The 26,065-nt window shown below is 37.6% G+C and overlaps 1 protein-coding gene across 2 annotated transcripts in view; it reads right to left on the minus strand.

The window, feature by feature from the left end:
• SLC9A9 (solute carrier family 9 member A9) overlaps positions 1-26,065 on the minus strand; it is a 582,632-nt gene that overhangs the window by 89,936 nt on the left and 466,631 nt on the right. For both annotated transcript variants that reach the window (XM_003826509.4, XM_055110591.2), the window contains one exon: positions 8,359-8,438. In XM_003826509.4, coding sequence (XP_003826557.1) covers positions 8,359-8,438 — 80 coding nt within the window. The remainder of the gene's footprint in view (positions 1-8,358; positions 8,439-26,065) is intronic.

A 26,065-nucleotide genomic window follows, 5' to 3' on the forward strand; every position in this document is an offset into this window, starting at 1 on the left:
CATCCATTTACTCAAAATCAAAGAAGAAGAATTATGTCTGATTTATAGCCCAAGTGAAACCTTTCCTTTATGGAAACTAAAGACTTTGAAATGGTATTAAAATACAGCTGTTGCAACTAAAAATTATTACAAGTATATAAAATAATGGAAATTTTAGTCACTCAGATAATAAATGACAATAATATACACATTACATGATGCCTGTCTTTAAGACATGTGGCTATCAGTAGGTATAAATAATAATAATACATGTAATGAACACTGTTCTAAGTGTTTTGTGTTAATTCATTTAATTATCAAAACAAAGCTATGAGGTAGGGACTTCCATTATCCCCATTTTTCAGATGAGCGATGGAGACACAGAATGGTTAAATAACTTTCCTAAAATTACATAACTAGTAAGTAGATAGGCTATAATAGCAAATCAATAACTTCTGGCCACAGACCAAGACTTGCTTCCGTTTGATAAAAACCAACAGTGGAATGTCTGTGTGTTTCTTTATACCATAGATGTGTTCCTGAAAAGCTCTCCATAAATCAGAAGTTTAAAAACAGAACCGTATTGGAATGACAGCTCTGTGGGAATTTCTTTACAGGTGCATCGCGAGTGCCTAGGATGGTGCCTGGCATGTGGTAGACTTGATAAACGTGATAAGTGAGTGAATAAATCAATGACGAAAGTCTAATGTGGTGCTTTGCACTTAGAAAATAATAAATGTATTGAATTTGATTTAAAGGAATTTATTTTATCCACTCTACAAGGGGAGAAGTGACCTTCTGATTTCTTATTTGTGTAAATCTAGATCTTCATATCATTCGTTTAAAGTGAAGTTGAAATATGAAAGCATTTTCATTTAATAGAAATATTATTAAAACTTTTCCAGGGAAAAAAGCAAAACAAAGTAGAGATACCAAAGCTTATGTAGAATCCCAGGATCATTGTGCAAAAATCAGTTACCATCTTGGGATCCACAATCACAGTGGGGAATCCATTGTGTCTAGGTAACAATTCATAAAGTCATACGTGTAGTCACTTGTCAGGTCTCCAGAAGAGTTTTATACCAACTCCAGAATATTGCAATGTATTTAGGCCATAGGGTCTTGAGAAAATTGCGCTATTTAACTGTTTTAAATGTGTTGGTTCTGAGAGGCCAGTGAATCAGTTGCCATCAGTAGGAAGCTGTTTTAATAACTAACCAACTTTACTGATGGATTCAGCCAAAACAGAGGATAGTATGTATCATTCCTATTATGCGGAAGAAGAAATTATGGAAAATCCAAGTTGTTACCTGAACAAAAGACTGCACATGTTTCTAGATACTGTTAAAATTCCCCTGTGTTGATTCCTACCCAAAAGTCATAAGAACACAGGAGTCCAGGAAGAAGCTGATGTTTTCTTCCAGGATTTTTTAGGAGATAGGATCTCACTTTGTTGCCCAAGCTGGAAGGCAGTGGCAAAATCATAGCTCATTGCAGCCTTGAACTCCTGGGCTCAAGTGATCCTCCTGCCTCAGCCTTCCTAGTAGGTAGGACTACAGGTGCATGCGACCATGCTCAGTTAATTTTTTTTTGTAGAGATGGGGTCTTGCTATGTTGCCCAGGGTGGTCTCAAACTCTTGGGCTCAACTGATACTCCCACTTCCACCCCCTAAGGTGCTGGGATTACAGGGTTGAGCCACTGAACCCAGCCTCTTTCAGGAAGCTTTAATTCCACTTCACTTAGGTGCTAAGTCAAAGACTTTCTATGGGATTTGTCTACAACAGCACCTGTAAGGATATGGATGACCAAAAGCCAACCTAAATACCCCAAAATAATAATAGTATTCTAGGTGTTATTAACCAGGGGGTGGGAGTGATGGCTGCATTGCAGCCCAATGCAAGCTGGGCTCCTCCCTACAGCCAGCTTCCCAGGAGAAGCAGTTATAATGCCATGTGCATATTTATGTGAGGATGCCATTAGAGAATTTGTTTAGGAAGAGCCTTTAGGAAGCTGATTGCTTATGTTTACTTCAAATATTTTGAAATTTTGTTGCTTTCTGAAACTACTTGTGGAGTTATCTTTACATTTTGCAAGTGAGAGCTACCAATGATTTTAATTTATGGCTCTCCTGAAGAGTTCATCCCCCCATGAAATTCTGATGATGCCAATGTCTTCCTTTCCTATGCTAGGGACCACCTGTGATTTCAAAGGACTTCGCGACCATGAGGTACAAAGCAAGACTTTGTGAGGGTCAACCATGCCTACCCTCAGTACCTAGTATATTGCCTCCACATAGTGGGTAATCAATAAAGTATCCATTGAACAAAAGATTACACATCCTTTGCTATCTCTCCTGCTTGCTACTGAAAGTAAAACATACCTCTCCTTTAGACAGGTGAGGCTTTTGCTGAACCACCAAAGAAGCTATCAGACTAAAACAACCAATTATACACTAGAAACACTTATGAAAATGGCATCACACTTATGTTAAAGCTACCAGAACTCACCAGATGGGCCACCTGAACTGGGTTCCTTGGATTGCTTAGGTGACACAGCCTGTTCTACTGTTGATTATGAACGCTGGCTCCAAGTCCATCAGTAACCTTGGATGTGCCTTTTTCCTCTCTTGGGCTCAGTTGCCTCATTTATAAAACTGGGATCACAGAACTAACACTCTTTGTTCCTGTGAGAGTTTTTTGTGAAGTAAACTCAAGTCAATCACAAGGCCACAGCGAACTACCCCAATAAATGATTCATGGGTGTTTCAGCCAGTCAGGATAGGGAAAAACCGCAGTACAGGATCATCATTTAAAATGGAAATTGCTGTTCACAATATTCATACCTATGACTTAAAATAAGCATGACTGTGTGGGATATAAAAAATTCTGTCAAGTTTTAGGAGGGGAAGGTTTTTCTTTTTTTTTTTTTTTTTTTTTAGTTAAGACTAAAATGCCATTTCATTTAAATCTATTAAATACGTGGTTTCCAAGTATCATTTTGAATGCCCCTGATATTTATGTTTACATTTCCTGAAGTGGATTCCCAGTCTGCCTTAGCCTATACAAGAGGGGTCTGGTACCTGCCACTTTCCTTGCCAGACTCTTAAGAATGGGAAATGCAAGCATTTTCAGCATCCACACATCCTGCTGTGGGCTTTTCATTTTGTTGGCAATACCTCAGTGCACTCTTCATTCCAACCAGTTACGGGAAGGAAATCTCCATACACGTGGCTTTATGTAATACTGTTACTGTGTCAACTTGCCAATCCATTGTTCTTTGCACTTTCTTTACACTTATAAAATGTTGGCAACCACATAATAAGTCCTTATTTTCAGTTGATGTTGGCATACAGGAAGTGCTAAAAATGATGTTAGGCTGCCCTTTTTATTTTGGAAAGGTCATTCTTATCCTGTGTCATTCACATTTGTGGGGCTAATTTATACACATGTTTAAGGGGAGAGATGGTAAATGAGAGAATGGAAAGAGACTCTAGAAAGGAGACAGTCAAGCAACATCATTAGTCACCTATGAATAAAGCAACATGAGATTCTCATACCAGCTGTAACACTGCAAATCCATGCAAATAATTTTATCTGATGTCTTAAAATATGAATAAGGGGGCATCAATTTCTTCTTCTTACTTCCTCATTATGAGAGATTGCTAGTGAGGATGATAGGTGGCTTTACAATTTTGAGTTTGTTACTAATAAAATCAACATGATTGGTGAGATAAGACATATGTATTCAACGTCACTCAGACAGAGAATGGCTTCTAAGCCAGAGCCAGGCTTGAATGTGCCAGATCGTTGTACTAATAAAACCTAACAAAGGATGGACCAACCACAGGAAGGAGGTCAGCTCAAGCAATAGGGATTTAAGTCTGCTGTGAGTGGCTGTTCCTGTCTAGGGAGTGAGACACTCAGGCTGGCTGTCTACACAGGGTAGCCTGGATGAAAACATTAATATTATCCACTCTGTCTTGCTCTGCTTTCAGACTCACTTAGCAGCCTTCTGATAATTAATTGGATTTTCCTGCTACATCAGTGCCTGAAATGAAGGTGCCCTGGATAGAAAATATTGCTTGCTTGCTTAATTGATTCATTCATTCCTTCAACAAATATTTATTGAGTGTCCACTCCCTGCCAGGCATTGTTCTATGCCCTGAGGACATACCAGGGAATGAAAACAGACCCAATTTCTGTCTATGGAAGGCACATATCCTGGTTGGAGGAAACTATTAAAACAAAGTCCATTCTGTGTCGGGTGGTGGTTAAGCGTTATGGTGAAAAAAATAAAGCAGGAAGGAGTGAGAGAGTTAGCTCCTTTTAGACATTTAGATATAGCGCCAGGGAGGTCTCACGGATGAGTTGAATGAAAGAGGTAAAGGAAGGAAGCAAGCAAATGCCTCAGAGAAGAGCCAGTGCAAGGGCCTGGGTGCAGAAGGGTGCTTGGTGTGCCTGAGGAAGGACAGGGTAGCTGGAGCAGAGTGAGCCGAGGGGAAAGAGTAGGATAGGAGGGGCTCTACGGCCCAGACTGTGACTTGAGCCTTCTTATGGCTGAAGAGTATCTCCCCCTGCCCATACCTCCCGCTCCACAATGGGGATATGGCAATTTAGGAATTTGGTGTCTGGTTTGTACTTCTGCCTCCTTTGAGCTTGGCTACAGTGAGTCCATCTCCTATCAGACTGAACCACTCTTGGTGTCTCTGAATATTTAACTTTCTGCCCCTAAAGAGTTGAGGATCTGATTCAGAAGTTGGGGATTCCTTCATGGTGGTGCTTTCTGTGTGACCAACAAAAACCTGTAACCTTGTTATCACACTGATATAGTACCAATAAATGTTCAAGATGTGAGCTCTGGACTGTATCATGTAAGGAGTCCTAATTATTCATTGTTTGAATGGTGACTTTATGAACATACTGAGACATGAGGATTTACAGGTAGAGTAAGAGATATCATGGACATAGGAATGTTAATCATCAAGTTTGTTTAGGTATCTTGATGGACTTTAGGGTCAGACTAATCTGGGCTTGAATCATGAAATTGACACTTACTAGCTATGGAAACAAAGTTATTTAAGTTATCTGGGAATTTGTTTCCTCCACATCAAAGAGGGTGGTTGTAAGAATTAAATAAAACAAAAAGAGTAGTTAAATGAAGAGAATTAAATGAAATAACATTCCTCCCTGCTCAGTAACAGTTCCATTTCTCATCTCCGCATTTCTCAATTTCTTCTTTGTACTCCATAATTTGGAATTGCTGCCCATGTTGAATCATAATGAACCTTAATTAATCATCAGTTTTGGCATCATAGGCTTCTTTCCAACAGGGGAGCCGCTGTTGCAGCAGAGGCCAACCCAATCAGTAGTACACTTGTGTTGTTATATCTCTAGACCCTCCCAGCCTCCTACAGAGCTGGGGAGGTGGAATGAAGTAATAAATGTAAAGCACTGAACACAGTGCTTGGCATTATTCATCCTCATTGAATGTTAAGTTTTATAATTTTTATTCTGTAGTTTTTGGAAAACTTTTAGGGAAAGGTATGTATGTACTACTTATGCTATGAAAAAGAAAAAACAAAACTATGTGAGTGACTGGTTTTATTGATAACAATGGTAAATTAAGAGGGGTTTTCTACCTTTGAGTCTGAATATTAGGCATTAATTGAATATAAATTCAGTGATGATGTGATTATTAGTTTTATGGGTCAATCTGGCTAGACTACTCAGTTATTCATTTAAACCCTAACTTAGGTGTCATTGTTGACACCTAAGGTATTTTGTAGATGTGGTTAATATCTGCGATTGACACTAAGCAAAGGAGTTTATCCTCAATACGGTGTGTGGGCCTCATGCAATCAGTTGCATGGACTTAACAGCAAAACTTAGGCTTTTCTGAGGAAGAAAGAATTCTGCCTAAGGACTGCAGTAATAGCTCTTGCCTGAATTTCCAGACAGAGAGCCTGCTCTGCAAATTTTGGACTTGCCAGCCCCCACAACTGCATAAACCAATTCCTTGAAATAAATCTATATGTATATGATATGTAAAGTACTTCTGCTGATTCTATTTATTTGGAGAACCCTGACTGATATAGGTGTGTATGAAGTTATATATTCTTCTTTTTCTTTTGTCTAATTATTTGTGATACCTCATTTGCATGATGCAATTTTACTGAAATGAAACTAACAGCTCCAAACTACATAGCCAATTTCTTTCAGCCTTGTGACAATTTCTTTCTGGTCCAGGCCAGCAACCTGATCTCAGGATGAGGGGCTAATCTCTACACTGGTGGTGGCTGGCATAGCCTAACTTATGAAGTTCACAGGACACATTGCCTGGGTTCTGGGTGGACAATAGAATGAACATAAATGCCAAATGGATAATTTCCTCTAAAATAACAGATATATTAAGAGGCCACATAGTTGAAACTGTTTGCCTGCTACTCTCTAGGTATAAATTCAGAGCATAGCTAAGATACAAAAACTTCATTGTCTAAGTGAATATATATTTGTGTAGTGATGGCAGCACAGCAATTTCTAGAATGAATGTGCAGGAGGATAAATTACCATGAGAAGAGATATGACTGAGAGTGTAAATCTGCTTTTATTTTTGCTAGTCTATCTATAATCATATGGAAATAAACCCCTGATAAAAGTGAGACAAAAACTATGACATCATCTGAATTTAGTGTCACTGCCTTAAGCTAAAAATTTTGATGGACTTCCACTTTTATTTTCTTGTCTTCAAGTTTTTTTTCACTTTATTCCTTTCCTTCATTGGAAAGCTTTCCTCGTAGCATTGTCAGAATTTGAACAAAAACATCTTTTATCTCATTTCTGATTTACCATGTTCTTTCTGTACATCTCATTGTGTTTACTCTTTAGTCAAATTTTTATAATTTTGAACAAACTGAGTTATCAGATACTTATAAGCAATGGCAGGGGCAGATTCTGCTTCCAAAGAGAGATCAACCAGGAGCAAAAACCAGCAATAACTTTCTAAGAACGAGCCTCCCTTAGAGAGACCAGAAAGTCTTCAGGTAGTTACTGAGATACCAGAACCTTTAAGAAATAATTAATGGCCAAGATGGACTTCTCTCAAGATGGTGGTAACCTCCATTTGTCCATAAAACTGAAGACTGAACAAGAAAGGATATCTGGCTATAGATAACAGAGCTATGAAAAAACAAAACTCTAACCTCAAAAACCCTCTATCTTCCACATCACCATTTCATAATTCTTGGAATGCTCTACTTTTGCAAAATTGCTTTTTAATTCTCACATTGTTTTACTTTTGCTTATCTCTGCAATCTTCAATTGGTTTCTCTTCACTTCTTTCTTAATTTTTGCTTTCTATTTTCCAGTCATTCCTCTAATTTGCTTTCCTTTCCTTCCTGCATTTCTCTTGCCTCCCCTCCCCTGTCCATTTTTACCTCTTTTTCTTCACCTATTCTTTGAATTTCCTTTCCCTATTCTTAATTCTTCCTCCTCTCCCACTGATCTGTTGTGGCTTTAATCATTTTTGCTTAGGCACTTAAAATCATCCACTGACTGACACTTTCTCACTGAAAGGAGAGGGATTTGTGACTGGAAAACTAGCTACAAAGACCCAACACATTCAATTTACAGTGCCGTTCTTTCCTTTCTTCCTTGGAGCTTTTACCTGGGATTAGAGATGGATGGCTTACTGCAGCTCACAATGGCAAAACACTTCAGACCTGACTTAGCCCCACGAATCACATGGCAAGGTATATCTGAGCTACTATGTTTACAGTGATTGCTAGATTTTTAAAATTGCCCTTCACTGGAAAAAGCTTATTCAAGTCTGCCTGGAAAACAAAGCAGTGCTATTTTATGATGAACTCTGATGAGCTGGACTCATCTCCTTGGCCCATTTATTTTTGTTCCCTGTCCCCACCCCTTCATTTTTTACAGCATGAAACAAAAACAAACAAATGGGTTCCTGGGAGAAGGGTGCAGGAGCTTTGGCTGGGTTACCCTGGCCAGAGGCTGCTGAGACTGTTCATACAATGCCCTCAATCAAGCAGGCCTATTTGACCAGAAGTAAGAGCTTTACAAAGGGAGAACAGCAAAATAGCTTCTTCAGGACTATATGATTTTATCAACTGGCATTATTGTCAGGAAAACCTTAGATAAATTTGACTCTGAGAAGTTTCACTTTAGCTCTCTGAAACACTTAAGTATGGACTACCCTGCTTTTTATTTTATGAAATCATTCCTTTTTATAAGTTTGGCTGTGAATTCACTTTACCTTTTGGTGTTTCTTGAAGAGCAGGAGTGCACACTTCAATGATTAAGAGCTTAAAGTAATTCTCTGCCTGCAGCAGGATCTGTGAGATCGTTATTATCAAAGGATACTTGTGGTCAAAGCTATACCACATTCTGAAGAGCCGAGCACTCTCTGCTTTCGTCATGTTTTTATCCAAGTTATTTGCTTCCTGGGGAGAAACAATAGAAAAAGGCATTGGGTAAATAGTCAAAAAGATTTTAATATAAAAATACATGTCAAACCAAATTAAATTTAACTACATTTAAAAAAAACCTTTCTAAGTATAGGCATTTTCATCTAAATGGTGAAGCAGTTTCCAGGCAAATTAGCTCATAAATCTTGCTATGTGGATGAGACCCTTTTGGAGTATTTCAACATTTACTTTTCTTAATAATCCCAATTTTATTAAATAGCTAAGAAATGCTATTTTGACATCAATAAAAATGACATTTCTGCCATAGTGCTGTTGTGGGAATTTTACAGTTTACTTCTGTCAAATTTGGATGATATTTATTTATGGATTACCAAAAGGTCAAGGCTAAAGTGAGGATAATAGTCTAATAAGTGTTATGCTATATTTTATTCATTTTGTTTGATAGATTATTACCAAAGGCTATTGGTTGATTTTTGATATATTTCTGCCTAGATTATGAAGAGTTTTGAAATAGATATTCCTGATGAGAAGATTGCAACAATTGAATGTGCTTGTCTATCTCTTTTTTTCTTTCCCACAAGGGCCATAAAGGGTGAGAGGATGATAAGGAATTAAAGACAAAAGAGGAAGAGAAAGTGTTTGATGGGTGTTTTTGTGAGAGAAGAGGATGAAATGTGAAAAAAAAAAGGAAAGAAAGTGAATTTTTTTTGGTGAGCTTTAGAGACAGATAATAAAATGTAAGGAGGGTATCCAGTGGCATTTTTACTGTATTCCATTTTGTGTGTTAAGGAAATTTCAATCAGTTGTAATTATCCTTATCATTAAAAGCATTTATATATCTTAATGTGGGCTTTGTTGCTATGTCTGGACCCCCAGTTTTCATGCCCAAGTTGTGTCATGAGTTGCAGTCTGGTAGTAATATGAATAGTCTTCTGAGGATGTAATGACCCACGGAAGACAATGAAAGTCTACTGGACGCTCCACAGCCAGCCCTTAGATGAGCTCATATTGATTTGCTTTTATTTTTTTTTGTCCTTTTCTAGCCAGTTCCATCATCGGTTAATGATAAATAGCTGGACACAAAAGGCTGTGTTCTACCCATGAAACATATGTGTACCAGTAGATGCTTCTGTTCTATCCCCTGCAAATGAAATGGAACTACAAGAAAGCAAAGTGTGCTTCACTTTTAGTCAGCCATTTATCCTTTGTTTAAAATGGCTGAAGCAGAGACTCACAATGAAATTAAAACCCAAACTTTTCATTGTCTTTTTCATTGATTGTCTTAAGATCTCTGATTTTTCAAGTCTTGCATTTTTCCAAACAGTGTCCCCTAGAGTATCACTGTTCACTTGATGTTGATGGAAATTCTGTGCTAATCATTCAGGAAAGGATGGGGTCTACAGTGTTAAATAGGTTTCTTAAATGGAGGACTTCTCATTCATTGCAGCACTATTTACAATAGCAAAGACACAGAATTAACCTAAATGCCCATCAATGGTAGACAGGATAAAGAAAATGTGGTACATATATACCCTGGAATAATATGCACTCATTAAAAGGAATGAGATTATGTCTTTTGCAGGAACATGGATGGAGCTGGAGGCTATTATCCTTATTAAACTAATGCAGGAAGAGAAAACCAAATACCACATGTTCTTACTTATAAGTGGAAGCTAAATGATGAGAACACATGGACACAAAGATGGAAACAATATACACTGGGGCCTACCTGAGGGTGGAAGGAGGGAGAGGTCAGAAAAAATAACTATTGGTACTAGACTTAGTATCTGGGAGATGAAACAATCTGTATCACAAACCCCTGTGACACAAGTTTACCTATATAACAAACCTGCACATGTATACTTGAACCTAAAATAAAAGTTAAAAAAGAAAGGAAAATGTAGAACTTCTCAGTCTTTCATTTATAAATGAGCATTGCAAATCTTCAACAGAAAGTGTGTCTCAAAGTTACTTGGCCATGGAATCCATTCCCATTCCCTACTGTGGGACACTGATGATCTTTTCCTGACATTAGAGTTCCACAGGTCTCTGTTTTCTGATAGGGCCGGAGTGCCATGCCTTGTTATCTATAGTCAGAATTTACGCATATTTCCTCAAGAAAGGAAACCAGGGTGTCTGGTTCAATTTCTATCCTTCCCTATACCTTTCTCGAAGCATTTCTACCCCAGCAAAGGTATCAGATTTGCAAAATGACTGTTGCACACAGTGTTTTCTTCATCATCCTCAAACATCTGCAAATTGTTTCTGAGCCACTGTTTCTCAACAGCATATTGGGGTTCATCTGGCAAAGCAAAACTGCTCATGTTGAGCTAACCTAGTTATGAAAAGCTCGGGGCCAAGGGTTGGAACTTTCCTTTTTTCCCACCCTTTCCTTTAAGAATAAGGATACACGGATTTTTATCCATCAACAATCATAGGTAATTTTTGATAGTGGATAATATCTACTGATGACTAGAAAGTCATTTAAAAAGGAATGAGAGCAAATTCCCATTTTTTGTTTGTTTTTAATGTAAGGGTGGGCAGTATTGTGGTGAGCTATACTGACAATCAGGGGCTGGGATTCTGGCAGCCAGTCTGCAGCACTGCAGCTGAATGATGTTCCCAATAATGATGGTCCCAAGCTATTGAATGCCCATTAACTCCCAGGCAGAATGCTAGTCACATTATCCAGCCATTAATTTTTTCAGTCATTATTTTTTCAATTCTCACTCTATCAAGGTAGGTTGCATTGTACCTATTTTGCACATAGGGATTTTAGAGAGTCCTAGAGCAGGAAAGAAGTGAGTTCAAAGTCACACCACTAGAAGGTAACAATTGGAATTTTAGTCTACGACTGCCAGACTCCAAAGAGAATGTTTTTCTGCAAGTATCTAATTCAGCCTTTAATTCAAAAGCACAGACATTCTATTAATAGACTATGTAACTTCATTGGGCTGCAGTTTCCTTGTCTATAAAATGAATTGAGGAAATTGGACTGGCTGGTCTCTTAGGTCCTAATCATATGGAAAAGACTTTTTATTAATGACAACAGTAATAGCTATACTTCTTGAACACTTACCATATGCCAGACACTATTCTAAGTACTTTTCATATATTAACACTTCAGATTCTTATAATTATTTGATGAAGTGTGGTCTATTATTATTCCTATTTTACAGATGAGGAAACTGATGTACTGGGATACATATAGGTTTTCAAGAATACTGAGGCCCCTAAGCAGGCAAGATTCCTCTTATCTAGATGGGGCCCCAGGATACAAGTGGAGAGCAAACTAGTGCAAAAGGGGAAGTCAGAGCAATGGAATGCTCCTCCTGCAGGCTGAGATACAGCAGGTATACATACCCCAAAACATAATGAAAATTTAGAGCTCCCCTTAGCTGGGTGAACTGCCAATGGCTTTGAAAATGTCCCCATAGAAACTTTAGTGTTAGGAATTTCTTTAGACTTCTAGATACTGGTTTCAAGGGTTTCCCAAGGTCTTAGAAATCCTCTCTTTTTCTCCTTTTTATTTCCCGAGGGGAATATATCAGAACTCATATGCACTTCTGAAAGAGCTTATACTCTATTTTTGGCAAACCTTCCAGGGATATTTATGGTCAGCTGATGGGAGAAACATACATTAGGTAGTATTTTGGAAAAATATTAACACATGCAATCTCTTTCTAAAAAACTTCATTTTATGTGGGTGACTGGAGATGTTATTCATTTCAATACTTTGTGAGGAATAAACTTGGATCTAATTAGAATAAAACATCTGTGAAATATGTTTTCCCAGGTGGGGAAAATACCACTGATGACTCAGCATTGCCATTTATACCGATCCTAGATAAAATGTTCAGAATATGTCTTAAATATCTTTTGGCCCAGTTCTGGATCCATTCGTTTATTTCTCTGAAGTTATTGATGACTTAATAACTTGGTTATGAAAGGCCATCAATAAATGAGTAGAAATAAATGAATTAGTCTAGTGTGTGCTCTGCTTGTGCACTGAGGGTTGAAGATAAACGTGCTAAGGGAAGGCCGGCCTTTGAAATCACCCTGGAACAGGGAAGGTATCTGATGAGGCAGCACAGAGAGCCAGCCCACGGGAGGGTCCAGATGGGCAGCGGACAGCAGGTAGCATCAATCTATCTGGATTCTTCTGAAGCAGAGATCAGCTCACACCTCAAGGACAATAGATGTGAGCAGTCATCACAAGTTGAATCTGGAACTTGATGGTATTTTTCTTATCATTAGCAATATTTCTTCTCTTTCGAGGATCTTTATTCCAGAGGGGATGTGGTGTGCATGTTAGAACAAGCATAGGTTCCAGAAACTGAAGACCAAGATTTGAGTTTAGTTACAACATTTTAGTAATAATACTATTATTAATAACCCCAACTCTGAGCCTCATGTTTCACAGCTATAAATGGGAACTGGTGAGTCAAGCATGTTGAATCTCAACTTTTATTTAACTAGATACTCTAAGCAGCAGAATGTTTGATACATGGGGATTTTCTGGCTCTTTTATTAACCTCTTTCTTTCTGGGAAAATTTTAGAAATGGGCCATTTGATATCTTTTTCTCCTTAAATAGGGCAATAGACCAGAGGTTGGGAAGTGACAGAATAGCATGCAGTGGATAGTTTTCTTTTAGGTGATCCCCTAATACTTAACACCCTCTAGAGAGGGAGCAACAGAAAAATTATGATGGTACTCTGTTTTGTGCTTATTTGAACCCCTGAGAGAAAACAAAAGGTTCTGGCAAGAAATCTGTGAAAAACAGACACCAAAGCAAGAAGGGATTGTTTATTGTATTAACTTTGATGAAAAAGAACTAGGCAAATGTAAATACATTCCTTTGTCAATATTCAAATATGAGGAATTTGCTAAGTGAACTGGATGAACTCTGCTTTGGGATAATCATATGGGATTGCTCCTCATTTCAGGGGGATTCAGTGGATTAAGTGAGAGAGGGAGGATTTTCCTTTCTATTTCTCAAGATTTCATACTCAATATTAATGTCAGTGGAAGTTGCATCAACTGATAACAAAGACAAATAATTATCATAATAAATCTGCAGAGCTCTTTATGGGCTCCAAGGAACTTTTTAAGGTAGTACATATGAATAGGATTTGCTATCAATACGTTTGCCCTACTGTCTCCTTCCAAATTGGAGTATATTTGTATAACAATTTCAAATGCATTGCCTTGATTTTCTAATTACCAAGGAGAGGATCAGATTCCATGCTTCTAAAGAGAAAGAATTCTGGGTTCTGAAGAGGGAACACAGTATATAATTCAAGGGGCAAATAGAAATATTTTTTTCAAATTTACATTTTAAAAGGTGAATCATTAATTCTTAGCCTCTGCATAGAAAGCACTTTATAAAAATATTCTCACCTTCCCAATGCCCAGTTAAATTCATAAATGTTACCAGGAAGATAGAGTCAGAAAATACATGCCTAGAGAGAAAAAAACTGAGACAACTAGACACAGATGGATAAAACAGTTAAGATGACACAGAGATCTCACAGATAGACTACCAGATGGGCTTGGCTCATGCTTTAGCTACAAAGAAAGGGCTTGGTCCAGGTAACTTTGTCTGTATAGTAGATCCAAGTTAATCCAGAGATAAATAAATTCTTTGGTTCAGGAAAATATAATATGATAATTATGGTGGTCTTAAAGTGTATACCTATGTATTCTTTGATATTTTTTCCTTTAAAACATGGAGCTTACCTGCAGGTAGAAAGTAGAATTGTGGTTACCAGAGGCTGGGAAGGGTAGTTGTGAGGGGAGGATAGAGAGAGGTTAATAGGTACACAATTACAGCTAGATAGGAAGAATAAGTTCTAGTGTTCTGCAGCACTGTGGGGTGAATATAGTTAACAATAATTCATTGCATAATTTCAAATAGCTAGAAGAGAGGATTTTAAATGTTCCTAATACAAAGAAATGAGAAATGTTTGAGGTAATGGCTATGCTAATTACCTTGACTTGATCATTACACATTGTATACATGTATCAAATTATCATTCTGTACCCTATAAGTATGTACAATTATTACGTGCCAGTTAAAAAATTTAAAATTAAAAAAAATCTCTTTGAAGGAAAAAAAAGATGGGGCCTAATTTCTCTTCCTATTGGGTGTGGGTCATACTTAATGGCCCATTTTTAATAAATAGAATATAGCAGAAATGATGGTGTGTCATATCCAACAGTAGGTCATAAAAAGGCATTGTGGCTTTCTTTTTTGCTGTCTCTCTTGGACCATGTGCTCTGAGAAAAGTTGGCTGCCCTGTTGTGAGGACGCTCAAGAAGCTCTGTGGAGAGATCCATGTGGAAAGGAATTAAGTATGCCTGCCAATGGCCAGTAAGGAACAGAGGCCTTCTGCCAACATGGAAGTGAATCCTCTAGGCCCAGTCCAGCCTTCAGATGATTCTAACTTTAGCTGACATCTTGACTGCAACCTCATGAAAGACCTTGCATCAGAAACACTCAGTTAAGTTGCTTTCCAATTCCTGATCCATAGAAACTTTGAGATAATAAATGTGGGTTGTTTTAAGCCACTATATTTTAGGATAATTTTTTATGCAGCAATAGAAAATTAATACAATGATATACTAGAATAATAAATTCCAGATGTGAAAGGTATTGAAATAACGATTTGGAAAGAGATAATAAAATGTTGAGGCCTACATTTGCATAGCTCTTTACAGTTTATGAACTGTTTTCATAAAAGTAACATCTGCGGCATAGAAGACATATGTTCCCTCTTAAAAGTATATCAAAAACTATCCTGGGTCAAATATACCCATCTTACAGATTGAAGATTAAATACAAAGACAAAAAATGATGGACCAACTTAGAGAGAGGAGGAAGTTCACAGCATCTCACTGTATCTGCTTCATTGTATTCTTAACTAATGCCTGACACATATCATAATTCAGTTGGTGTGATAACTCTTTTATATACATGTACACAAGCATATGCATGTGCGCACACACACACACACCCTAACAAATAATTTTCCTGGAACAAGAAGATCCTGGTTCATGCTAATAACAAAACCCAGAACCACTACTGCCATAGTAAAGGTAAGAGTCTCACGTGTAGATTTGTGATTCCGTTATTTAGTATTTTGTATGTGTCTAAAAACAAAGGAAAACAATGTGTCTCCCTATAAAACCACTTCAACATTGCTTTCACAATGGCTAGCCATGTTAGAATAACTGGATCATAAACATATGATAGGATTCAGGCGTTGGATAACTGGCAGCAAAGGACTGTGATCCTTGAAAGAAGGGAAGAAATGAGGTGAGCCCTCTACTCTCCTTGACTTGCTGCCTGTAAGTCATTCCCTTGAAGGTAAGGAGATAAAGTTCAAGCAGAGAACAGCAGTCTCACTGAGTTGAAGAGCTAGAGATGGGAGTTAGCGTACCGCTGGAGTGGCTGTGTACAGAAAGGAGGAAACTGCACAGAGAGGACACCCAGAAGTCTGTGGAGATGTTTCCCTTATGTCCTTGATTGAACACTGACCTGTACATGCACAGGTTGAGGTTCACAAAGGCTTGCAGGGAGAAACTCTTGTGAAATTGAGAAATAAATGGAGAGATTAAGATCACATAGTGCTAAGAAACACTGCAGTTTGGTCCAGCTAAAGCCAAAAGTCGGCTATTCTATTGAGACCTCAGAAAAAAGCATGCTTTATGAGTAAGGACAATGTTCTAGAATAATGACCATGCCCTAAAACCGAGGATGAAATGAAAATGTATCAAGGAAGGCAAGCATAGAACTAAGGCTTACAAGATTTTAATGGCTTGACTGAATAAAATTCAGCAACCTTTATAGAATACTCCACACTCCATTCAATGTAATATTCATAAGGTCTAGCATATCATAACAACTGCTAGACATGGGAGGAAGCAGGAAAGCATGACCTGCAGCCAGAAGAAAGGTAACCTATAGAAACAGAACTTGAAATGACTCAGATGCTGGAATTAACAGGCAATGGCATTAAAATACTCTAAAAAATGTGGTAGGGAATTTAAAGACAAAGAGACAATAAAAACACAAGTGAATATTTCAGAAGGATGTAAATTGTATTAAAAGAACAAAATGGAAATTCTAGAATCAGGCAAGGGAAGGAAATAAAGGGCACCCAAATTGGAAAAGAAGAAGTCCAGCTGTAACTGTTCACTGAGGATATGATTGTACACCTAGAAAACCCTAAAGATCCCTCCAAGAGACAACTGGATTTGATAAAGTAATTCAGTAAAGTCTCAGGTTACAAAATCAATGTACACAAATCAGTAGCACTGCTGTATACCAACACTGACCAAGCTGAGAATCAAATCAAGAACTCAATCCCTTTTACAACAGCTTCAAAGAAAGATAAAATACCTAGGAATATACTTAACCAAGGAGGTGAAAGATCTCTACGAGTAGAACTACAAAAACACTGCTGAAAGAAATCATAGATCCAAATAAATGGAAACATATCACATGGTTATGGATTAGAAGAATCAGTATCACGAAAGTGACCATACTGCCTAAAGCAGTCTATAGATCCAATGTAGTTCCTATCAAAATAACTATCGTTTTTCACAGAATTAGAAAAAACAATTCTAAAATTCATATGGAACAAAAAGAGCCTGAATAGTCAAAGCAATCCTAAGCAAAAAGAACAAATCTGGAGGTATCACATTACTGGACTTCCAATTATACTACCAAGGCTACAGTTACCAAAACAGCACAGTACTGGTATAAAAGTAGATACCTAGACCAATGGAATGGTCTAAATGGTGCTGGGAAAATTGGATAGCCACATGTAGAAGAATGAAAGTGAACCTCTCTCTCTCTCACCTTATAAAAAAAAACTGAAGATGGATTAAAGACATAAATCTAAGACCTGAAACCATAAAAAGTCTAGAAGATAACCTAGGAAAAACTCTTCTGGACATTGACCTAGGCATAGAATTCATGACTAAGACCCCAAAAGCAAATGCAACTAAAACAAAAATAAATGGGGCCTAATTAATCTAATAAACTTACGTGTAGCAAAATAAATTATCAATAGAGTAAACTACAGAATGGGATAAAATATTTGCAAACTATGCATCTGACAGGAAACTAGTGTCCAGAATCTATAAGGAACTCAAACGGATCAAGAAAAATAACAAATAATCCCATCAAAAGGTGGACAAATGACATGAATAGACATTTCTCAAAAGAAGAAATACAAATGGCCAAAAAATGTGGAAAAATGTTCAACATTACTGTTCGTCAGGGAAATGCAAATTAAAGCCATAATGAGATACTACTTTACTCCTGCAAGAATGGCCATTATTAAAAAGTCAAAAAACAATAGTCATTGGCATGAATGTGATGAAAAGGGAATGCTTATACACTACTGATGGGAATGTAAATTAGTACAATCTCTATGGAAAACAGTATGGAGATTTCTTAAAGAACCAAAAGTAGATTTACCATTTAATCCAGCAATTCCACTACTGGGTATCTACCCAAAGGAAAATAAGTCAATATATCAAAAAGACACCTGCACATGTATATTTATTGCTATACAATTCACAACTGTAAAGATACGGCACCAACCTAAGTGCCCACTGGCCAATGAGTGGCTAAAGAAAATGTGGTATGTATATACCACTGAACATTTCTCAGCCATAAGAAATAATGAAATAATGTCTTTTGCAGCAACTCAGATTGAGTGAGAGGCCATTATTCTAAATGAAATAACTCAGGAATGGTAAACCAAATAACTTTTGTTCTTACCTATAAATGTAAGCTAAGCTATGGGTGTGTAAAGGCATACAGAGTGACATAATGAAATTGAGAGACTTAGAAGAGGGAGGTTGAAAGGAGCTAAGGATTAAAAAACTACACATTGGGTACCATGTATACCACTCCAGTGATGGGTGCACTAAAATCTCAGACTTCACCACTATATAATTGATCCATGTAACCAAAAACCATTGTATCCCCAAAGCCACTGAAATAGTAAAAAAAAAAAAAAAAAAAAATAGCCATTAAAAATTCCTGGAACCAAGAAGTACAATATTTGGAATTAAAAATTTACTAGATCAGCTTAAGGGCAGATTGGATACTAAGAAGAAAGTGTCAGTGAACTTGAAAAGAGATCAATAAAAATTATGCAATTTGTAGAACACAGAGAAACAAGATTAAAATAGACTAATACCTAAGTGATATGAGAAAAAAATATTAAGTAGCCTAATGTATATAAGATTGGAGGGCTAGAAAGAGGGCAGTAGGAACATGGAGAACAAAAATTTTTCAAAAAGCAATAGTTGAATATTTCCCGAATTTGATGAAAAATATCAACCAAGAGTTCCAAGAAATTCAGTGAACCCAAATTAGGATAAATTCTAAGAAAACTAGGCATATAAGAATCAAACTTCTAAAAACTAGAGATAAGAGAAAAATCTTAAAAGCAACCAGGGAAAGACAGAGCATATTATGTTCCAGGAAATTAAAAAAAATTCAACTGACTTTTATCAGAAAAAATGGAGGCCAGAGGCCGGGCGTGGCGGCTCACACCTCTAATCCCAGCACTTTGGGAGGCCGAGGTGGGCGGATCACGAGGTCAGGAGATCGAGACCATCCTGGCTAACACGGTGAAACCCCGTCTGTACTAAAAATACAAAAAATTAGCGGGGCGTGGTGGCGGGCACCTGTAGTCCCAGCTACTGGGGAGGCTGAGGCAGGAGAATGGCGTGAACCCGGGAGGCGGAGCTTGCAGTGAGCCGAGATCGCACCACTGTACTCCAGCCTGGGAGACAGCGAGACTCTGTCTCAAAAAAAAAAAAAAAAGAAAAAACATGGAGGCCAGAACACAACAGAATGTGAAGCATTGACTTTCAAAGAAAACCATCAAACCAGAATTCTATATCCAGTGAAAAGCATATTAAGCACTATTTAACAGATAAAGAAACAGGAAAATTCCTAATTATAATTGGAGGTTTTATGTTAAATTTTAAAATTATTTTTCAAAACAATTTTTTTGTGGGCACATAGTAGGTATATATATTTATGGGGTACATGAGATGTTTTGATACAGGCATGCAATGTGAAATAAGCACATTATGGAGAATAGGGTATCCATCCTCTTACATTTATCCTTTGAATTGCACACAAGCCAGTTATGTACTTTAAATTATTTAAAAATATACAATTAAGTTATTATTGACTATAGTAACTTTATTTTGCTATCAAATAGTAGGTCTTATTCATCTTTTCTATTTTATGTACCCATTAACCATCCCCACCTTTCCCACTCCCCCAAACACCTACTACTCTTCCTAGACACTTCTAACCATCCTTCTACTCTCTAGATCCATGAGTTCAATTGTTCAATTGGGGGTTTTATCAGTAACTGATAAAATAAGTAGACAAAAAAACAAGTTGACATAATTTACACTTACTGAGCTATGCCAACTGGATTCTGCAGTTGTTTGGTATAGTATTGAAACAGTTGCAAGAATACACATTCAAGTACACACGGAATATTCACCAAGATATATCAATTGGAACCATAAAATAAGTATCAGTACATTTCAAAAGTCTGAAATTGTACAGATTACTATAAAGTCCAAACTGTTTACATTGGCTCATGTGACCTATATGGCAGACTAATTGCATTAGAGGTGCCATTTTTTCAACCCTGTATCTATGGCCTTTTCCATGTAAATCTGCAGTTCTTTTGACCAAATAGGAGTCATTTATTCATACACTTGTTTTTTAGGACGACCTCGTAATTTTCTCTGGTCAGCAGAATGTAGCAGCAATGCCAATGTATCACTTCTGATGCTCAGCCTCAAGAAACCTTGCCTGTTTTTGCTTACATTCTTGCCCTCTGTCATGGCCAGGAGAAAGACATACTCAGGGTAGCCCCCTGGTCCCAGATGAGATGAGAATCATGTGGTGCACATCTAAGGCACTTAAGTCATCCCTATTAAGGTTATCCTAGATCAGCTGACAGCTCTCCAACTCCAGACACATGAGCAAGCCTAGCTCAGATCAGCAGTTATCTAGCAAATTGTAGCTGATCCTAGATATATGAACAAGTCCACTATAGAACAACTGAACCCCACAGACTTGTGAGATAAGTATTTATTGTTCATGCCTCTGAGATTTTGCTTGTTATGCAGCATTATGTGGCAACAGATAACTGATCCTGCCTATATCTCTGACTCATAGCTTATAGTACTCTTGGTGGCTCACTGTAGCTATACTTGCACCTTTGCTATTTCTCGAACAGGTAGGCATGTTCCTGCCTCAGGGCCCTTGTCTTGTCTAGTATGGTCTTCCTTTAGACATCTGCATGAATAAGAGCTAAAGACTGGTTGGCAACTCAACCCTTGCTGGGAGGAAGTAACAAGCAGAGAATGATGCAGGTTGACCCTCTCCTCCTGGGAGACAGTAGAGCCTGCTGCACTGTGAGTTAAGGATGACACACTTTGCAGTAGGAAAAGACCTCCTAGACAACGGGCCCATACTCACAGCTTACTGGGTTTGGGTGAAGGGAAGGATTCCAAGGATGAGGAATATACTCTAGCCTCTTGAAATGAGAATATGCTTGATACTCTCGATAGGGTTGGGAAATGAGGCTGGCCAGGAGTTAACAGGGAAAGGATTACTCAAATGTTAACTGACAGGCTATCCTTACTGGGAAGAAAGAACACGTTTACAGATTGGATGTGGTGCAATGGTGAGAATGAAATAGCTTTGGCCTTTAGTTCTGGTTCAGCCCATCACTGGTTTGTTGTCTTGGGAAAATTAATTCTTTGAACTCCAATTTCATCATTTGTAAAATGGGAGTGATATAGGTATCTTGATTGGTCAAGGTAAAGATTAAATGTGATTATGTATATATACACATAGGTATATAATTGTTAATCACTTAATATATAAAAATGCTTATTAAAGTATAGCTGCCACCTTCCACTTCTTCTTCCTTGTTATCACTCCTACTTTCTAGAACATGTACTTGCAGGAACTACCGGTAAGATAAAAATATAGAATTTAGTCCTATGCAGTAAAAAGTTAGTAGGGAGAGGACATAATTTTGAATCTAAAAGCCATAAGTAAGTATAACCAAAATAAATCCAATGTTGGCCAAGGGAAAACCCAAGATATTTTCTCTGAAATGTTTATTTTATTTTTCTCAAAATACCATTAGTTACAATGACATTGAAATGACATAACATTACAAAAACTCTCACCTGGGTCACATCAAATTTTGAGACTCGTATTCTATTTCTGAAATATTCGTAGAAGTGTAGTGTGAAATTTACACTCTATGAGACTAACTCCAACAGTACAGGAGCAGTACATGCAGAAAGTATGGAAAAATGTTGATAACTGTTAAGTTTGGGGGATGGGTATGTTAAGATTCATTATTCTCTTATCTTTGTGTTTATTAGGAACATTTGAAAATATTCACAGAGAAAAATTTTATTTAATGACCATGATGACCCCACTATCTGCTAAATTAATCTCTTCCCTTCTTGAACCTGCTTATATTTCCAACTCTTGCAACTCTGGATGGCCCTGAATAAGAACTATCAATTGTGCAAAAGAACAAATACTTTTATTATTCACCCATGGCCTCTTCCAGGCTTCAAAGGTATTCCAGGTTATGTTTTTCTGGGAGTTAGCAAACAAGTCTTCATTCGCTTTACACCTTTCATATTTTTACAGATACTTTGTTGTGCCCCTTCGTAGTTCTAGTCTTTCTGATGGAAAAATCCTAATCCTTTTAATCCCTGCTGCTCTGGCAGCAGGTCCCTCTGTCAGTTATTGAAGTTGCCCTTCTTCAGACCTTTCTCAGCTCTGCTGACTTTCATGTGCTGCAGTGACCAGAACTGATCCACCCAGGTTACACACAAGAATAAAGGACAACCAAAACCAGAATTTCAATGAAGGGACTTTCAGAAACAAAAGAAGATTGGAAGGTAACATCGAGAAACCATTAAGTAACAAGCATAGTGTTAGAAAATGAAACTGTATGAAAAAAGATGAAAATTATCCTCATCACAACAGCTGGCAGGGTGGAATGGGGAAAATTTATTTTAATGGGCTAATTCTATTACTTCCAAGCTCCAAACCAAACCATCAAGGGTGTCTATCACATTAGAAAAAAACTCAAACCTAACAACCATGGCCAATGGTCTGGCCCCTGCCCCTGTCTGTTTCTCCCACTTTTTCTCCATCCGCTCCCACCTTGCTTACTCAGCTCCAGCCATGCTGGCCTTCCTGCTGCTTTTGTGCACACCATAACTCACTGTGACTCCAATGCCTCCATACTTGCTGTAGCCTCTGCCAGACTACCTCTCCTCAACCCCTTCTCACATGGATTGTTTCCTCCACACATCATCTGGCCTCTGATCAAATGCCACTTCTACCCTGACCAAGTAGCCTCCTCGCCTGTTCTCTATCCTCTGACCTGCTTTACTGTGATCATGCTTTGAATGTATAGAATGCAGTTTACCTTTTTCTTATCAGTGTCCCCCAATAGAGTATATACTCTGGGAGGAAGAGAGCTTTGAATTGGTAACTCCTGAATCCTCACATCTACGTTAGTGCCATAGGAGTGGGTACCAAGAATTACTTGTTTGAATAAATGAATGAATACATGCATGCATACCAGTTAAGAGTGGAAGCTCTGAAACCAAACTGTCAGGGTTCAAATTCCACCTCTCCCTTCTGTGTGTTCTTGGGCAAGTTTTGTCTCTGTGTACAATTTCCTTATTTGTAAAATGCAGATAATTATAGTACCCACTCAGGGTTATCTTGGAAATTAAGTGAGCAAACGCATATAAGGTGCTCAGAGCAGTGTTAAGAATAATAGCTAGTGCCCAACGAATATGGGAATGAGTATGATCAAATGGCAAAAGGGAAAAAGAGAAGCAATACTGGCAGCCTTTCTTGAGTAGCAGGAGTTTTCTATTAAAAGACTGAAGGCAAGTGTGGTGCTCCAGTGACTCTCACCTACTCTGAAAAGGTGTGCTTTCAAGTACAAGGAATCAATTACAAGGGAAACTTCCTGTTGTGTGGGAGGCTACCTGAGGGTTTTGTTTCTCACATTTAAGAGGCATAAAATTCACAACTGCAATATCTTCCAGTTCTCAAATTAGCACGTTTGCATGAAGTATGCATCCAGAGTGTAATATCTACATATGGAACATGCTCTCTAAAGCTTTTGTGCCTGGTACAAATAATTGTGTAACACCATTCACATTCTAAAGGTATTGTATGGCAAAAAGGAAAGTTGTGACATTACTAGTTAGCCACAGCTACAAGTTCACATTCCCAAAAGTTATTTTACTTTCCACAACAGAGAACAAAGAAGAAATTTAAAAACATATTAATATATATAATTTTAAATATATATATAGTTTATTCTTGATTTTGAGAGTGTATAATCAGTAACAGCTATAACTACCCGCAAAATTTTTAGCCTTTGGTAAGTAAGAAGGGTTTTTGTGTATGTGTTAAGGCTGCCCATTACAAAGATTAACCTATTTGTTAATGCAAACCCAGTTTAATAAATGCAAATCAAGGGGAAACATACAATCCTCCTAAGAATTGGGGTTATGTTACATAATCCAACAGAGCAAGAGATGTTGATAATAAGACAGGTGTTGCCAGGCAAAATGAGAGCAGAGAAGTTCTTGACAGTTTGGGAAGTACCAAAAAACGGTCCAGGTTCAGCGGCAGCTGTGAGGACACTGCAGCTTGTTACCTCCCATCAGAGCCCACTGTTTCCTGTACTTGATACTGAAGATAAGAATTATCCCAATGTGTGGAGAAAACCTCTTTCTGAAACGTAAGTTCTTTGGTAATCAAACATTATCATGAATAAGAACACTTACAGTATATTTCTTAAAAATAAAATCATTTGTAGGTAGCAGCAGTTCAGGAGGAGCCATGTCAATGATAACGCTACTTACTTAACATTTAGATGGTGCTTTATGTGTCCTCTGCAGGAGGCCCCAAGTGAGAAATGTCTTTAAAAACATAGTGAGGTTTCGTATCACTTGAGGAGAGGGTATTATTTTTCCTTCTAATGATGTGAATTTAATATATTACCAATTATTATTTCTTTATTTCCCCTTTGGCCATCAGAAAGCTTACTTATGGTTTGACTACAGTAAGTCTATAAGGCCTTATGATCTACTTATCCATGATTCTTTTTACCCCTCTGGTTTTGACTATCTGCTCTTATTAATATTTTTTACTGATTTTTAAAATTTCTATAAAAATATTTTACTATTATATGTGGTGGTTTAAGCTGCCTCCAATCATTCATAAAATGAGATGGGTTTAGCTTAATTAAGTTGGGTCATTTTCATAAACCCAATTTCCTTTGATTATCGTAAATAACATCCTGGAGAGGCAGACGTTATTATCATTTACATTTTATAGAGAGGGAAACTGAGACCCAAAGGTGTAAACACCTTGCCCAAGACCCAAATATCACAGAGTTTTGACTGTTCTATGTTATGCTATCCTATTTCTCTAATAAAAAAGTAACTTTAATTGCTATAATATCTTCAGGTAAGGGTTATTACTGATTTAACAATGATGAACTTTGTTTTAAAGTGTCACATGAATGAGATAAAATAAAATACATTTAAATTGGAAAGGATTTAGGCTAGTAGGAAATTTTTACCAATAACGCTATATGTGATTGTAGAATATTAGGCAGTTAGAAGAAGATAGAGAATTTTATTTGATGAATTTTATAATTGTGTCTTTTCTTCTTTTAAAGAAAAAGGTATACAAGAAGGACAAAATTTAGATAAAAGTTTTGCTTGAAGGTAGGAGAATGAATTATTTGACCTACACAAGATGAAAATGCTTTTTAAAAATCAGCCACCACCAGACATTACTGACTATTCATTATAGCCCACCAGTGTAAGGAGATGGGCTTTGATCTCCTTTCTAAGGTCGCCAGGCTGGCTCTAATCCCAGTGCTTTGGGCATCCCTGCTGTGCTCCATCCTGCAGTTAGGTGTGTTTCCTGGACCATGGAGTCTGTGGAAACTGCCTGGCCTTGGAACACATGTGACAAAAAACCTCAAAGTACATGACAGCCAGGATCATCACCAACTTAATTTCCCAGCCTTTTCCACAGAGCACAGGCTGCTTTCTTTTTCACATCTGTGTGTGCCAGGAAAGCAGTGTCTTGCCCAGGAAAACTCACCAGTTGTGCCTCATTGATGGCGTTATTGGAAAAACAAGCATGAAATAAAAGAGAAGGATTCCCTTAGAATACAAATACGCTCATAACACAATTCATTAAGCAATATCACTTATTTATGATATTCTCCTATTATATCTATGTCTGCCTACTTCTAATTTCAGCAAAAAGGTGTAAAATTTCCCTACATTTGCTTATTTGTGACAAGTACTGAGTTTAAAATGGTAGTGCAAAACTGACGATGATAGATTCTACTTTGACGTTAGGTTCAAATTCAGTTTGGAGAATGCATTTCCCCTACTTGAGGTGATATGGTTTGGCTGTGTTCCACCCAAACCTCATCTTGAATTCTAACTCCCACAATTTCCATGTGTTGTGGGAGGAACCTGGTGGGA

Source organism: Pan paniscus, chromosome 2 (genome assembly GCF_029289425.2).
Source record: "Pan paniscus chromosome 2, NHGRI_mPanPan1-v2.0_pri, whole genome shotgun sequence".
Classification (NCBI taxonomy): Eukaryota; Metazoa; Chordata; class Mammalia; order Primates; family Hominidae; genus Pan; species Pan paniscus.